The sequence below is a fragment of the Gallus gallus genome, chromosome Z, assembly GCF_016699485.2.
Source record: "Gallus gallus isolate bGalGal1 chromosome Z, bGalGal1.mat.broiler.GRCg7b, whole genome shotgun sequence".
NCBI classification, from domain to species: Eukaryota; Metazoa; Chordata; class Aves; order Galliformes; family Phasianidae; genus Gallus; species Gallus gallus.
The window spans coordinates 12,758,568-12,773,191 of NC_052572.1; the positions used below are offsets into that span (position 1 = coordinate 12,758,568).

A 14,624-nucleotide genomic window follows, 5' to 3' on the forward strand; every position below is an offset into this window, starting at 1 on the left:
TCCTAACAGTACAAAATGATGCTACTATTAAAGATATCTTATCACTTATTGCTTATTGGCAATACATTTTCAGAACCATTACAAGAGAGTAGCAGGTACAGCACTGGGTCTATCCAAACAATCTCAAAGATGTCATTGTACTGTGCATTATAAAGGATCTTCTGTCATGACCTAAAAATATGCAAAGAAATTCAAAATCTCTATGCTCTTAAAGACTGCAGCTTACTTCTTGTTTGCATAATTTAGTCTGCTATAATTTATCTGGTGCCAAGAGCTAAAAAAAAAGTACCTGTCCTAATGTTTGTGTGACGTGACTTTTCATCAGCTAAAATAATTTATTTATTCATTAACAGTATTTTCACTCACCTCACTTAAGCATTGCTGAAGCATATGAAGCATAACAGCACTAGCAATTTTGCTAGCAAGTAGAGACTCACTGTGCAAAAAAACCTCATCTTTGCATTGCAGAGATAAAACTTCAGCAGACCTTCCCCCTACCATTTATTAGTGCAAAAATAAATGCGTATCTGTGCTTAAAAAGAACAATATTCTGTCTCAAGGTAGGTAAGTCAAACTTTAAGGAAGTTTACGTGGCACTGCCTTTAGTTAAAGTGAGAGTAGACAACTAACCCAGTTCCAAACAGAGGACCAATTACATATGAAATCTGAGACTTTTTTTTTTCAAATGAAGGGTAATTTCATATTAGCAATGCATGTATTAGTGCCTACATTTATAAATGAGCCTATTATGCATGAGTGCAAATATATAAACACACATGTACATACTGCATGAACTGTGCATCTGAAATTAGGCAATCTATATAAAAAACTGCAGTTTTCCTTTAATAGTGTTTCTGTCATATTTTCTGGCTAGAAGTAAAATAAATATATCAAACGTCTTCAAAAATACAAAATTACAGGAAAAATCCTCAGCAGTCAAACTAGAGCAATTTAGCAGCTTAGTTATTTTTAATTAAACAAGCAACAGCATTTTACACCCATTAAAACATGTAACCCACAATCCTTCAGAATTTTATACCATCTTAACTCCACATATTCCAATTTTCTCACTGAACAATGCCCAACTGCGCTGCAAAATGAGGACACAGTAGCACTGTCTCAGGCAGGCAGATACAGAGGTGGGTATCACAGACAGTGACTGCAGACACTCCTTTAGAGAAGCAGTATTAGAAAGCCAACAGACTTGGCAAGTAATCCTTTATCACACAGTACAGAAAAGCAATTTATGTTTAAGTACAGAAAAAAACAAAATCGCAGAAAAAGGTCACAAATGAAAAAGATCAAATCAAATCTATGATTACAATGAGAGTATCTCTTATGCTGGAAACACTATATAAAAACATCTTCATTACTTTCCAGTAAAAAATTTGAAGTGGAGCAGCGTGAGCTTTTCAGGACTTTACAGTTTTAGGTTTTCCCTCAGACCACTGAAGAACTAGCTTCCCATACATACCAAAGTAGAACTACTCCACCAAATAGTTTATTTAAATCAAATGAGTTTCTGGAACACATTACAAGTAACATCCAATAACTAGTTAGGAACAACTGCCACAAAAGCATGCTAATAATGTAAATATCTTAATCTCAGTAAATGCGAAAGGAAGCAGAGCTATATTATGTTTTTGGTCTGCTTTTTTTTGTTTGTTTGATTGTTTCAAGTTGCACATGCTTCCTTCACCATTAATAGCAACAAGAAACATCTTTCTCCTAGATTTCGATGACAGGTGCAATGGCGCAACTACACAACCACAGATCTATTTTGTCAAAAGTTGTCAAGCACTGCCATCAAACACCACTACATTAAATAACAGAGAGGTAATAGTTTAAAATTAAATAGGGTTTTGTAAAACTTGAATGATCCTTGTTCAGTGAATATGTATATGAAGTATGCACAGAAAAGAAACCACTAAATCTTAAGAGGTCTGCTTGTTTAATGCAAATATTGAAACCTACCTATTTACTGTTTTGCTGCTTATGTCCAGATTAAGTTTTAGAAATCTGACATCTCCAAGGAATAGCTTATTGAAATTACAAAGAACAGTTCTTTCCAATTTCTTTCTTCAAAGCAAGTCTATGTAATTTTTACATACCTGTGCAATTGTTCATCTTTATAGTTCCTTAGATTTACATTTGGCCACTAGAAAAATAGCAAATACAGCATTACATGAAACTTGTACATCAGCTGTTGATTAATCACTTATATTTACTCATTTCTCTTGTATTCAGCTAATATTTTGATGTGTAAGATTCACTGCATCTAATGTTACCTGTATAAAAAAGCACCTTATTTTACTGAAAAGCCCACACTTCTTGCTCCAGTAACTGTTCTATTTTTTCTGGGGTAGGAATGGGAATGCTATGTGCAGAAGTCCAAAATTCTAATGAAAACAATAAAATATGACATGCTAATGAAAGATAAATAAAACTGCTTTACTCAGTATCTGCTCTGAAAGTAAACAATACATTTCAATATGCATTACAGTAATTGCATTTTTGTTAATTTTCACTATTCTGATTTGTTTTAAAAATTGTAATTCACTTAAATATCACTTAGTAAAACTTATATTTTACTAAGGTATTTAAATTCACAGAATCATAGAATGACCTGAGTTGAAAGGACCATATTGATCATCTAGTTTCAATCCCCCTGCTATGTACAGGGTCGCCAACCACTAGACCAGGCTACCCAGAGTCAAATTCCTCTGCTGATACATGCAAGATGTTCTAAAAAGGACTGTAAAAAGCCACAGTACATTTTGCAGGACCTTTCTCCATTTTTCCCTCCTTTCTTTTTTATCTAAGCAACAGAATTATACATTTCCAATGGGTACACTAGTATTAAGACAGAACAACGCAATAGTTAATCATCAGTAAAACTGACAACACTAGCAACACTGAACTCACGGTGCCAGACTAAGGGTGCAGACCTGTCAATGGCAAAATCTTAATTCTTCCATCCTGACCACTAGCACTTCTGTACTTCCTTTAGCAATTTAAACAGCAAATTGAGTGAGTAAAAAGGCAGAAAAGCGATCACATGAGACTGAAGTAGGTGGTAGGAAAGATGATGCTCCACAGTCATAACGTTGTGTCTGAGTAGGAAGGTGTCTAGCCACACGCGATAATGAACAGTGAAATCTGGATGCAGTTCATTCAGAGTCTAAAAATGGACTGCTCTGTCAAACTGTACAACATCAGTGTAAATTAAGATAACATTAGTAGGAATTGAAGTGGTTAGAATTTAACCAGAAAGCACAGTGACTACTCAATGTGAAAGAAAGAAGTCCCTAATTTTGAGGTATTTAAATTTGTTTGACTGGAAACTATAAAATACACTGTAGAGGATATCTGAGATAGCAGGGAAACTGACAGCTTAACTTAGAAGCTTTTCTGCTTTAACAGCTCAAGAATAAAGGAGCTCTTACTTGTCACCCCCATAAAACTTCCATTATCTAAATACTATGCAGCCTAGCTAAATGTGATATTTTGAAGAATAGCTTCATGATAATACCTTTATTACTTAGTAAAATATCTGAAGTTAGTTAAATTACAATAAATCTGTAAACAAGCAAGATTTAGTGAAGCAAAGCTACTCTGATATATATTTTAGATATACACACGCACACACTTTTAGGTCTTTACAACAGATAGATTCTTGCTTTCTCAATCAGTCTATGAAAAAATACAGATATTTTGGCTATTTTGTGGTAGGTTTTCCTGCATGTTCATTTTTGCTTTGAGTATAAACTTCATTATGTCAGTCTTCTTTGTACTTCAACCATCTTTATAATAAGCTAGTTATAACTAAGACTACTGGAAAATATTTCCTGAGGGTAACAAAAGGATGGTTTTACCACACAGAATGACAGGAGCTCCTTTGTCTTTAAGATGACACTAAGTACTCAACGTTTTCTTAATCAAAGGAATTTTAGTGAGTAAAAAAGAGGTAGTCCTCTGAAAGACAAATGCCCTCCCTGTCAGAGATCTCCTGTTAATAAACATTGTATAAAGAGAAGTTAATTCTATAAAAAAAACTATCTGTATTAGTTAAGTCTACACATTATTAGTTTTCATACATAATTTGGCCTAAGCAACTGAAGCTTAACTTCTAACCCAGGTATAATATTAACCTTCAGCTCATGCCATGTGACAGTAAACAAACATAAAACCCTGCTATGAAACTTAACAAGATAATGTTTCTATATAGTTTAGACAGAAGTGTAAATTATTAGTAACTTTAAGATCATTATATCTCAAATCTATTTCTCTTCAAATAAAGCCAAATAAAATTTAATGTGCTTTTACAAAGACACCTGTGGATTTAATTGTAGTGTGCTTTTCCCCTCATGCAGCTTACAGGTTGTATACAAAGTACACTTTGTGTAGTATATTGTATACTGAATATTTTATATATTACTTATTCGTATTGTACGTAAGTATACTGTATACTGCATACAGTACATTGGTATAGATTAAATCCATCTCATTGTAACTTTCCGAAATTGCAAAGACTATCACAAAATCACCAGGGTTGCAAAAGACCTCCAAGAACATCTAGTCTGACCGTTCACTACTAAACGATGTCCCTTAATATAATATCTAAACACTTAACTATGGCATATAGTATGGAGTCAGTAATATACAATAAAACTCTTATATGAAACAGAAGCAGTTTTTTTTTTTCCTAACAGATGCTTCTAAAAATTGTATTACATCCTTTTTATGCTCACCTTCAGTATGGTCCCTATCAGATTCCAGTTCCACTCAAGATTCTCTTTATGGTTGAGAACCTGGCTGTCTCGCAGATTCATGACCAGTGCTTCTTCTGTATCCTGCAACATAGACATGAAAAGTTTCCTCATATCACTGCTGTAGTTGTTACATGATACACTTACTTTTCACATGACCCTCATCAGAAGGGCTCTCCTCCACAGTAATTGGCATCTAAGAGTAGACTGCAGGGGTATACTACTGTGGAAGTAGTAATCTAAGAGCAGGAAATCATCACGGGGACTAAATTGCATTAAAATTACTATACACTCACTCAAGTTCTAGAGAACACATCATAGTATCCACAAGTAGCTAAAGAAAATATTAAATGAAAAACAATCTACAAAAATCGTATTAACTTCTCTGAATTAAAAGAGAAAGCGAGGTGGTAGGCTGGGATGGGATTTAAGTGTCCAAAATGTAATTTCAAATTAAATTCTGAAAGATTAATAATGGTAATACCTTTAAAATAACAATATCTTTCTGCACACGGTATTGATCCCTCTTTTGATGGGTTGAGATTGCCTTCTGAATAATATGATCTAAATGAAGGCTGTAAGGTTTAGGTCCTCTTTTCTTCATCTCGTGAAATCGTTTTAAGCAGTTTAGTGCAGCACTTGCTCGTCTAGTAAAAAAAATATTATAATTAGTGTTTGACAAGTAAGAGCCAACTAAAGAATTAGTGCTATATACTAAGTTCAATAAGCATAGCTCAAGGAAGGTTTCACCAACAATTCTGAAGCCAAAGACACTTGTCTCGATGCAAGTTCCCATACATTCACATGCTTTAGTCTTGTAGTGAAACTACACAGAAAATATTGAGAATTTCTACTAAAGAATGAGCCTTGACACCTTTTCTTCCGCTGTACAACCAGCGGTGTCCTTCACAATTCACAGAAAAATAGAATAGTTCAATTACAAGGGATCTATAGAGATCATCTAGAACACATTGTGAAGATTAAGGCTAAAAAAGTATATAAAACGTCACAGTAGATCAACATTCTGCAGTTGAAGAGATCAGATTTAACTTGTCTGAAGTAGCACTCTCTTCCTCCCTTATGACCCCTAAACTCCTGGGCATCAGCAGTGTCATTGTCAATAGTATGCTTTCTTCTCTATATCTAAATAGTTCAACAGCAGCATGTAAGAAATTTTCTAGCAAAAGACGGACATATCAGTAAATACCACCAGCAGTAAATACTGCTGAGCACATGAAGAAAGTGCAAACATGAGGAGGTAAACCTATCACTTTCCTACGAAGCTACATAGCACAGGAAATATTCTTAATTTCTTACATCTTCAAATAAACAAACGTGCAGATTCTTTCACTTAGATTACACAAATCTAGACCTGTGTAGAGGTTTGCATTTTTTTTACGTTCTTAAAAATTACACTGTCCACAAAACTTAGATTGCCTAATATAACAACACTATATCTATAAAATCTTCTTTTAAAATAAAAACAGGATTTTTTGCTATTCTATCAGATCCAAAAATGCCAAGAAGTAAAAAACCTGAAATTCACAAACATAACACCCTTCTGCTCTTCATTCTTCCTTTCCTCCCAGAGTTTTAAGTGAAATACTCTGCAAAATACCCTGCAAACAGAGTTTTAGACAAAGATATGCAACAGCCATTTTACTACTAGTGTTTTAAACCACCTCAAATTACATGATTTTTTTAAATAATAATCTTAATTATAGTTCACACTTTTCATATATTAATATTCACTGTTATTCAAGTTAGGTCACTATTAGAAGACTATATAAAAAAAAAAAAACAAAAACTACTGATAGTATCCATAACAAAACAAAGGCTTGTGTTGTGGCTTAAGCCCGATAGATAGACATGTTCGCCTCCAAAACAGTATGTCTTTCTTGATAAATATTTTCACATACCAAAATCTTTTGGTGGCATAAATACAAAAATACAAAGAGAAAATCTGAAACTTTCTGGAAAGCAATCTGCAAGTACCATTTAGAGTTTTACATTAGCAGTTTGCAAAGATTCTGTAAGTAATCACTAGCCCCACAGCAAAAGAAAATGTGAACATAATTTATCAAAATATTGATCAAACAAGCCTGGAATGGCAGAAACAATGATCAGATTAACAGAGGGATTTCCTATAACTTATTATGTAAAGAAACATTCCCACTCATACTCACTTTAAAAGGTCTTCTAAAAACAAACGCAGGTAAGAAACCTGAGTTGCAGGCACTCACTTTAAAGACACTGGATCCATCAAATTTTCCCGGCTTCCCTCAGATAGCTTAAATTATGTGAAGCACTCAGGAGGTGGTATTTTACCATGAGGAATATCTCAGATTAAGTTGCAAAATTAGTAGATGTATAAATTCTTTAAAAATAGACTAAAAAAAATAACTAAAAACCCACTAATTTTTAAAATTCTTGAGTTCAAGCTTTTCTTGCTCAATGAGCAATAAAAAATACTTCTATAAACATTCAAGTCAGATGCCTATATACAGCTCATTTGAATAGCATGAGTTACAAACAGTTCCTAATGACACTTAACAGACTTGCTAATGCAGTCTGTTACAATGATTATTCAGAATTTCTGTTCATGCATTCTTACAGTTAAATGGAACTTAAAAGAACAAGAAATTTTCAGCTCCACTGTTAAAATTAACAGTGCAAACTTCAAAAAAGTTGCAGGAAGTTTGAACAAAATGACCGCTTTCTTCTGAGGAATAAGATTTTAAGAAACTGCTCTATACTGATTTCATATTTTTATTTCTGCTCACTTCAATAATGATTTAATAATTAGATCGATTACTGTTTACTTAGCTACAGATAAATCAGTAGAAAAATTGGCACAAGCATTCTTAGGTTGCAAAATTTAATCATCTCAAAATGCCAAAAAGAAATATGAAAGTATGGACAGGTTAAATACATGAAACATGTCTCAGATGTTTGTCAAAAAACAGCTTACAGCTCATTTAGAAAAATTATATGTAAAAAATCTCACAACATATGCAGATATGTTCTGAAAATGACTAACAAAATTTCTTCCTGGATTTTAGAATTTCTAAGTTCTTTCTGTAATACATCACTTCCAGAATCATCTACTAGAAATTATTTCCTTAGTAGCAGTGATCATTTCTATATGAATATGTTTGCTGGTAAACAAACCTATCCATGATTTCAAGCAACAAAGAAATATAATGTGGGTTTCCATTCAGTTACAAGAAAGGACATATTTATTTTTGGTTTTAGAGACACTTGGAATTCTTACAATCTTTTCTCTTTCATGATGTCAAAAGATGCTGCCATATTCATTAGCGTTGGTAAGCAGTGCAGGTGATGACTGTGAGAATGAGGAAGAATTGTGTTTGCCTAAACAAAAAAAAAAGAAGTCCAGTTATTATAACTTATTGCAACATCTCTATCTTTCTCGTAAGGATCAGCATTTGAACAAAATCTATTTCTCGTGAGAGCTTCACAAATGCACGAAAATTTTTCACATATTACCAACAATAATTGGACACAAATTTGAATATTTTATCTAATTAATCAATCTGAATAACAATTAAAACTAAAAACAATTGTAGGACTCCATCTTGAAGTGTTTAATTTTTCATTTTTTGCATTCGTGGTAGTTGAAGAGGTAACATGCAAAAACATGCAAAGTATCAGTCATCTTTTTATGTCATGTACGAGGGTAATATATATAAGATGAGAAATACAATTTCAGCACGTCCATTCAATACTTTTAACAACAAAAGATATTTCACACACAAAAAAATAGCAAAAAATACACATGAAACCTTAACAGAAAGTGCTCTGCTGCATATGCTCTCCTTGCTGTCAATAAAGGATGTGGAAAAAAACAAAACCACTTGTTTGGCCAGAAAGGTAACTCATACCACTTCACGTATGACTAACAGTTCCTCGGCAGGCTGCAAAGTAGCACTTGCATGTGTATTTAAAAACATCATGTCTAGGCAAGAAAAAACATTAAATTCTCTTCTTCAAACACAGGGAGGCAAGAGGCATGAAACAAGGTGTCTTCAGCTCCTCTGTGCTATTCAGAGGCTATCAGCAGCAGCCTGGGAAGACCAATACAAGTTGGGAGTTGCATAAATGAATACTAAGAAGTGCTCCAGCTGAATGTGCAGAAGTTTCATCTGCCCACTCTGTGAAGCAGAAAGCTAAGTATACTGTCACTACTACCATTACGCAAAAGCTCAAACAAGTAGCAGTTTTATTCCCAAACACAGTAACAGAAAAATGGATTTGCAAGACCCTAGCTTAAAAAGACAATGTTTTACTGAGGCAAGGTGGAGAAGTATTGAGAGCTGGAGACGAACAGCCTATCAATTCATGCCGCTTTTAATATATGAAGTATTACATGGTATAACATAAAAATACCCTATAATTTTGATGGAAAGTGGATGTTCCAAGGTCTGAACAAATTCCAATCTTTACCAAAAAAATAACTGTTTTCCATGACTTACTAATGATACTCTCAGAAAGAAATTTTACTTACCATATGCAGAAGTTCTCCCAAAAGGATAGTTGCTCTAACAGATACATGGTCATCACTACTTGTGATCACCTCTACAAGACCCTGGAAAAAAGTTAAGAAATTACAATATTTAATGTAGAGTGTATAAAATCATATCTTATTTCAATGTTTTTAAGAGAAAAGTAGTAAGCATCTATTCCTATCTAATATCACCAATTACCTCTAGAAGTCCATTGGTAATAAAAGCTGAAAGCACTAAAGCCAAGTAATTATCCATGAGATCAGGCCTGAGGAGAAAAACATATGGAAACAGCTTAGGAAAAACTTTTTTAATTACTTCTGCAAGAGAAAAGCAATTCTTTTGTACACAACAAGTTAATAGCTTATTCTGAGTTTATTAAATACGCACCTTGACCTGGCTCTATGGGGTAATATAGTTTTAGCTTCAGCAGCTACAAAGCCATCAGAGAGTCTCCAGCAGTCCTGAAATCTGCTTGGATCTACAAGAAAACAAACAAAACCAATGTTAATTATAGCTCTGTATTTCCGTGTTATTTTAATAGTAGTTTTTATGAGCAGGTGTTCCCTCAGGTTTGAAATTATAGAAAACTTTTGGGCAAAAAGGATCTTCAATAAGTCATCCAATCCACACTACTACACAAAGGCCAGCTTCAAAGCTAGGACAACTATTTCATTTAAATATCAAAATAATGACTTTGTATTCACAAACACATAAAATTTGTCCAACTGAAACACCGTAACATTTTAAGACGCATTACATGTGCATTACACATTAAATGTGCATGCATATCAAGCCAGTTTGCAACAAAGAATGGTTTATTAACAGTGAAGTTCAGAACAAGGATTAAGCTTCTGTAATCAAGCCCTTGACAGACATTTGTAACTGGAGTTTCAAGGACAACGGAATGTGAAAGGCTCAGACTTATACTCTTCAGGCTCACACTTCTGTGGGAGAAAAGTAGACGACACTTTTAAAGCTTGCAAAAAAATAATTCTAAACTTAAGTGAGTAACTTTTCTCAACATAGACATGGAAACATACAATTACCCTAGGACAAGTAAGTTTCCCAAAGTGCACTGAGGATAATTAGCATATATTGAATATACAGAGATACTTTTCAGTAACTTTTCTGTGTCATCCACCAAAACTTCTACACTACCAATGTTTCAAAGACTAGTAACTTGTATCATACAGTCTTTTGTGAAAATGCTCAATTATGCTCAATTACTGATCTTCTATCAAACTTAGATTGACACATTAAGAATGTCAGAAAAAGTGGACTTGTAGCTTGAACACTGCTAAATTGTTTAAAAGATTTTAAACAGGACTTCGGAATACCTCACAAATTCACTGATGAAGAAGTTAATGCTGATATAATTTGCAATCCAGGGGAAAGATAATGGGTTCATCAAGTTTGTAGAAGAATTTGACAGAATTCTTGTGTGAAGTGGTTCAAAATACTTACCTACACTAAGAAGTGCCTCAATAAATTCTTCTGCAACAACAGGGAGAGGAAGGCGAAAAATGTCATAGAGAACCTCAAGCAGACCTCGCTGCAAAAAACACCCAAAAAAAATGGCAATTTGATATATTTAGAAAATATGGCCTTTTTGTTCACAATTAAATTAGCACTGAAGTTGACTTTTACAGTGTGCTAAAACCGGCACCTGAGTTGGAGTTGTTTTTTGAATTACAGGCATGTTTTCTAAAGGATTCTGGAGAAAAAGGGAAGCGGTTTGCTCACTTTAAAATGGTATCTTATTATCACTGCAATCTAGAGAAACATAAGCTCCTCAGATTATATATATATTTTTTAGAATTGTTACTGCTGTGACCAGCAATTTCTTGGTTTAAGCAGTAACCTGGAAGAAATGCTTCTATTAGTGTCAAATTCTATGTTTTAATCTCATTATTAAAGCTACTATAGATTTGCTTTGACTTACTGTCAAAGCAAAAATTGATTTACTTGCATACTACTGATATAAGGAGAATTCATGCAAATGATGGACCTTCTCTTTATGCCTGCTCTGTCTGTAGTAATTAAGTATCAGCAGTACTATACAAAGTATGAATGAGAACTAAACTTAAAACCAAGAAGAGCGGTTGAGAGCATATTTTTCTTGACATCACCAATTTCACAGTATAGTATATTTCTAAAACTTGTTTTAATTCAGAGTAATTTCTACATAAAAAAAGAAAAGAAACTAAGACCAAAAGCAAATAAATCTAAAGAAAATAAGATCATAGATTATAAAAGTAAATCAGTTTCAATGCCAAAAATATTCCAGCATATACAAATATTTTATTGCCTCCTCAAGTCTAACACTTTTTTCCCTTTTCCGTTCTCCATTCCCTCCTGTCAGACAGAGTGAGCTTTGATTCACACTTCACTGACACAGAAAGAGCAGACAGCTTGACCACATGGAAAAATCACACAGGAAATTTAAGGGTCAAGTAAACTCAAGACCAGTGGTCTCATAATTCGATTCAGTGTTAGATCACTAAATTATTAAAAAAATTGTAAGCATATTAACTAAAACATAAAATACATTCCTATTCCAATAGGAAATATTTAACACTTACCCGTATTTCCATATTTGGTATACAAAGTACCCCAATGAGAGATTGAATCCCAGAATTCCCAGGTTTGCACAGACTAATAATACCTAGAAAACATTAATACACAATTTTACCTCACCAAACAAAAGAGATAATAGACATTGTTAAATAATTTCTAGTTTGAGCACGAGTACAGATGACAAAAGTTACTAATTACTAGCATTTTTGTGTCATCTTTTAATCAATGTTTAACAAAATCTAGTAATTTCAGAATGGAGATATAGTTACATTTGTCCTTCGTATGTGAACAGTATTTTCAAGTATCTCCACAAAAGCAATACTCACAAAGAAATGGCATACAGACAAAATCATAAACAAAGAATCAGTCTTAGACCAGAAGATGTACACAGAACCATTAGCAGTTTCTGCAACAAAAGTTGTGTCTTATCTGAGATTAAAAGGAACCTAATTACTGGTTAGGTTAATTCTAAACAGAAAGATTAAATACATTAGGAATAACATTCTTTTTGTATCACTTTTAATCATTTTATCCCAAATAAGACGGGCTCACCTTTTCTAAAGATTTTATTTTGCATAAAATCCGGCAGCCTCTCTCATATTTGGTCCTTTCATGCAGTATTTTCAGACAAGTTTCATTTCTTAACATTAAAAGGATGAACTCGTGAACTGTTTTCAAACGTTACTGAATAGCACCTGAAGTTAACCATCACTCTGATTTTCAGCCTCAGTTCACACTTAAATCTTTTCATTCAAGATGTGGCTCCCGAGACAGAACCCTTGCTCATTTCCTTACTATTTTTCTTCACGTTACAGAAGAAAAAAAAAACTTACAGTAACACACTATTCTAAAAACAAAGAAGTTTATTCAAGAGATAACTTGAAATGAATAAAAAAGGGGCCAGTTCTTGGGACATGTAAATAAACCTTAATTCAGAAGGAAGTACTAAAAAATGAAATGTAATAACTACTTAAATTGTATTAGTAAAAACAACTAGTTAACTTTTATGATGTACTTTATGTGGAATAATATCCTTAAGTTCAAAACTTCCACGTCACAAATACCTATGTCTAGCTGATGTACCCACATACACACTAAGAGCATTTAATAGGTTCCACAGTGAACCTCAGAGATGTTTGTTTTTTTTTTTTTCCCCCAAGAGTATTTAACAGTGCAATACAGGAATAGATTTCAGTGCACACAGTCACTGCTGCATGCCCCAATTTCATCTGTAAGACAAGGACTGCAGTGGAGGATAAAGTATGTAGTAATAAACTCTAAAGAATAACTCAGTTCAGAGAGTTAGGAAAGCAGAACAGAAGAACAGAGACAGTACAGACAGGTAAAATTAGAAGAATAAAGCACCCGAAAAGCCAAGACAAAAACCAAACCAAACAGATGTTCAGTCCTTTTTGCTATGGCGCCTTTGGGAAGGATGACATTGTGAGGACATTTTCGTACTAAAAACACTAAAGCCCTCTTAGCCTCCAACAAAATAAGAGAACATACAACTGTAAAAGTACCACTGCAAATAATATATTTCAAAACAGTTGTCACTTGAACTTTTCAAAATTATGGTATTAGTTGTACCAGCAGGAATGAGAGAAAATGTAGCAACATTCCTAACATAAATTGCTTCTTAGAATCTTCAGAGTTGTCATAAACTCTCCAGACTTACACCTCAGCATCAAGAAAACACAAGATATTTTTTGAAAGGATATCTCAGTGTTAAGCTACCTGATCATTTTTTTCAGAACATTACATAAATCATTTACATAGTCATACAATCAAAAATTTCTTATACAGTCCGAATCACTCACAGCATGTACAGCATGTGAAAAGCCTATCTGAAGTTTTGGTAGGGGTCATATCACTTGATTCAGTTTATTTTTAAGATTCTGATTTTGGTAAAAGAATGAGGTGTTATTACCATGTTAAGTATTGTAAGATAATAGAGAAAATAGAGAATGGATTTAAAAAAAAAATACAAAAATCTTTTCTGGATTCAGAAATGTTTTCTACACGTGAACACCAAAACTATGTCCAGATTGGGATTTATCTTCAACTACACCACTTAGTAGAAGCAGATGCTAATGAATCTATTCTGTTGAAAACTTCCGCATAGATAAAGATTTCTTATTACATTGACACTGCAATGTCAAAGGCAAATTCTTATGGCACGATGCTGCTTCCAACATTCTTCCACCCATCAAATACCAAGTAACACCATTAAGGCACAGCTGATACAGTATTCTACGCTGAAAATAAGGCTGCATCTTATCTATAGGGTTAGTCTAAAGAAACTATTTAGGAGTCCTCCAATTTGACAATCTCAAAACATTACAGGAAGGAAGAGACAGAAAAACCAAGAATTTCAGATTCTGTGACTAAATAAGCCATTACATTACACTGAAAAGTCCTTGTCAGTCAACAAGAAATTAAGAAATCTTACCTGCCCATGATCGGAATGCTGCCACAATCCCCATTTTACTAGCTAGGAACCGTGCTTCTCTGTCCTCTCTGTCATTAAACAAATATGACAAGATACAGTTAATTACTGTAAAATAAACTGTGTTATTTACACAGCAGGTAGTTAACTGAGATTCTGGACAGGGTACAAAAATCAAGAGTAAGAAAATTTTTACATACGTACATTTTTGTGTGTGCATATATATTTTACACAATGTGTACACATATACAAAGACTACCATTTTTAATCATTGTCTCTTTCCCTTTCAGTGGAGTTTCT

General features: G+C 33.6%; 1 protein-coding gene across 1 annotated transcript in view; it reads right to left on the reverse strand.

The window, feature by feature from the left end:
- The window catches only part of RICTOR (RPTOR independent companion of MTOR complex 2), an 80,132-nt gene that overhangs the window by 25,294 nt on the left and 40,214 nt on the right, over nucleotides 1-14,624 (reverse strand). Inside the window, exons 10-19 of the mRNA XM_003642978.6 lie at nucleotides 14,328-14,395; nucleotides 11,881-11,963; nucleotides 10,763-10,850; nucleotides 9,686-9,776; nucleotides 9,497-9,563; nucleotides 9,298-9,378; nucleotides 8,044-8,144; nucleotides 5,254-5,416; nucleotides 4,752-4,853; nucleotides 2,112-2,158 (exon numbers count right to left, since the gene is read on the reverse strand). Of these exons, the coding sequence (XP_003643026.1) occupies nucleotides 2,112-2,158; nucleotides 4,752-4,853; nucleotides 5,254-5,416; nucleotides 8,044-8,144; nucleotides 9,298-9,378; nucleotides 9,497-9,563; nucleotides 9,686-9,776; nucleotides 10,763-10,850; nucleotides 11,881-11,963; nucleotides 14,328-14,395 (891 nt within the window). The remainder of the gene's footprint in view (nucleotides 1-2,111; nucleotides 2,159-4,751; nucleotides 4,854-5,253; nucleotides 5,417-8,043; nucleotides 8,145-9,297; nucleotides 9,379-9,496; nucleotides 9,564-9,685; nucleotides 9,777-10,762; nucleotides 10,851-11,880; nucleotides 11,964-14,327; nucleotides 14,396-14,624) is intronic.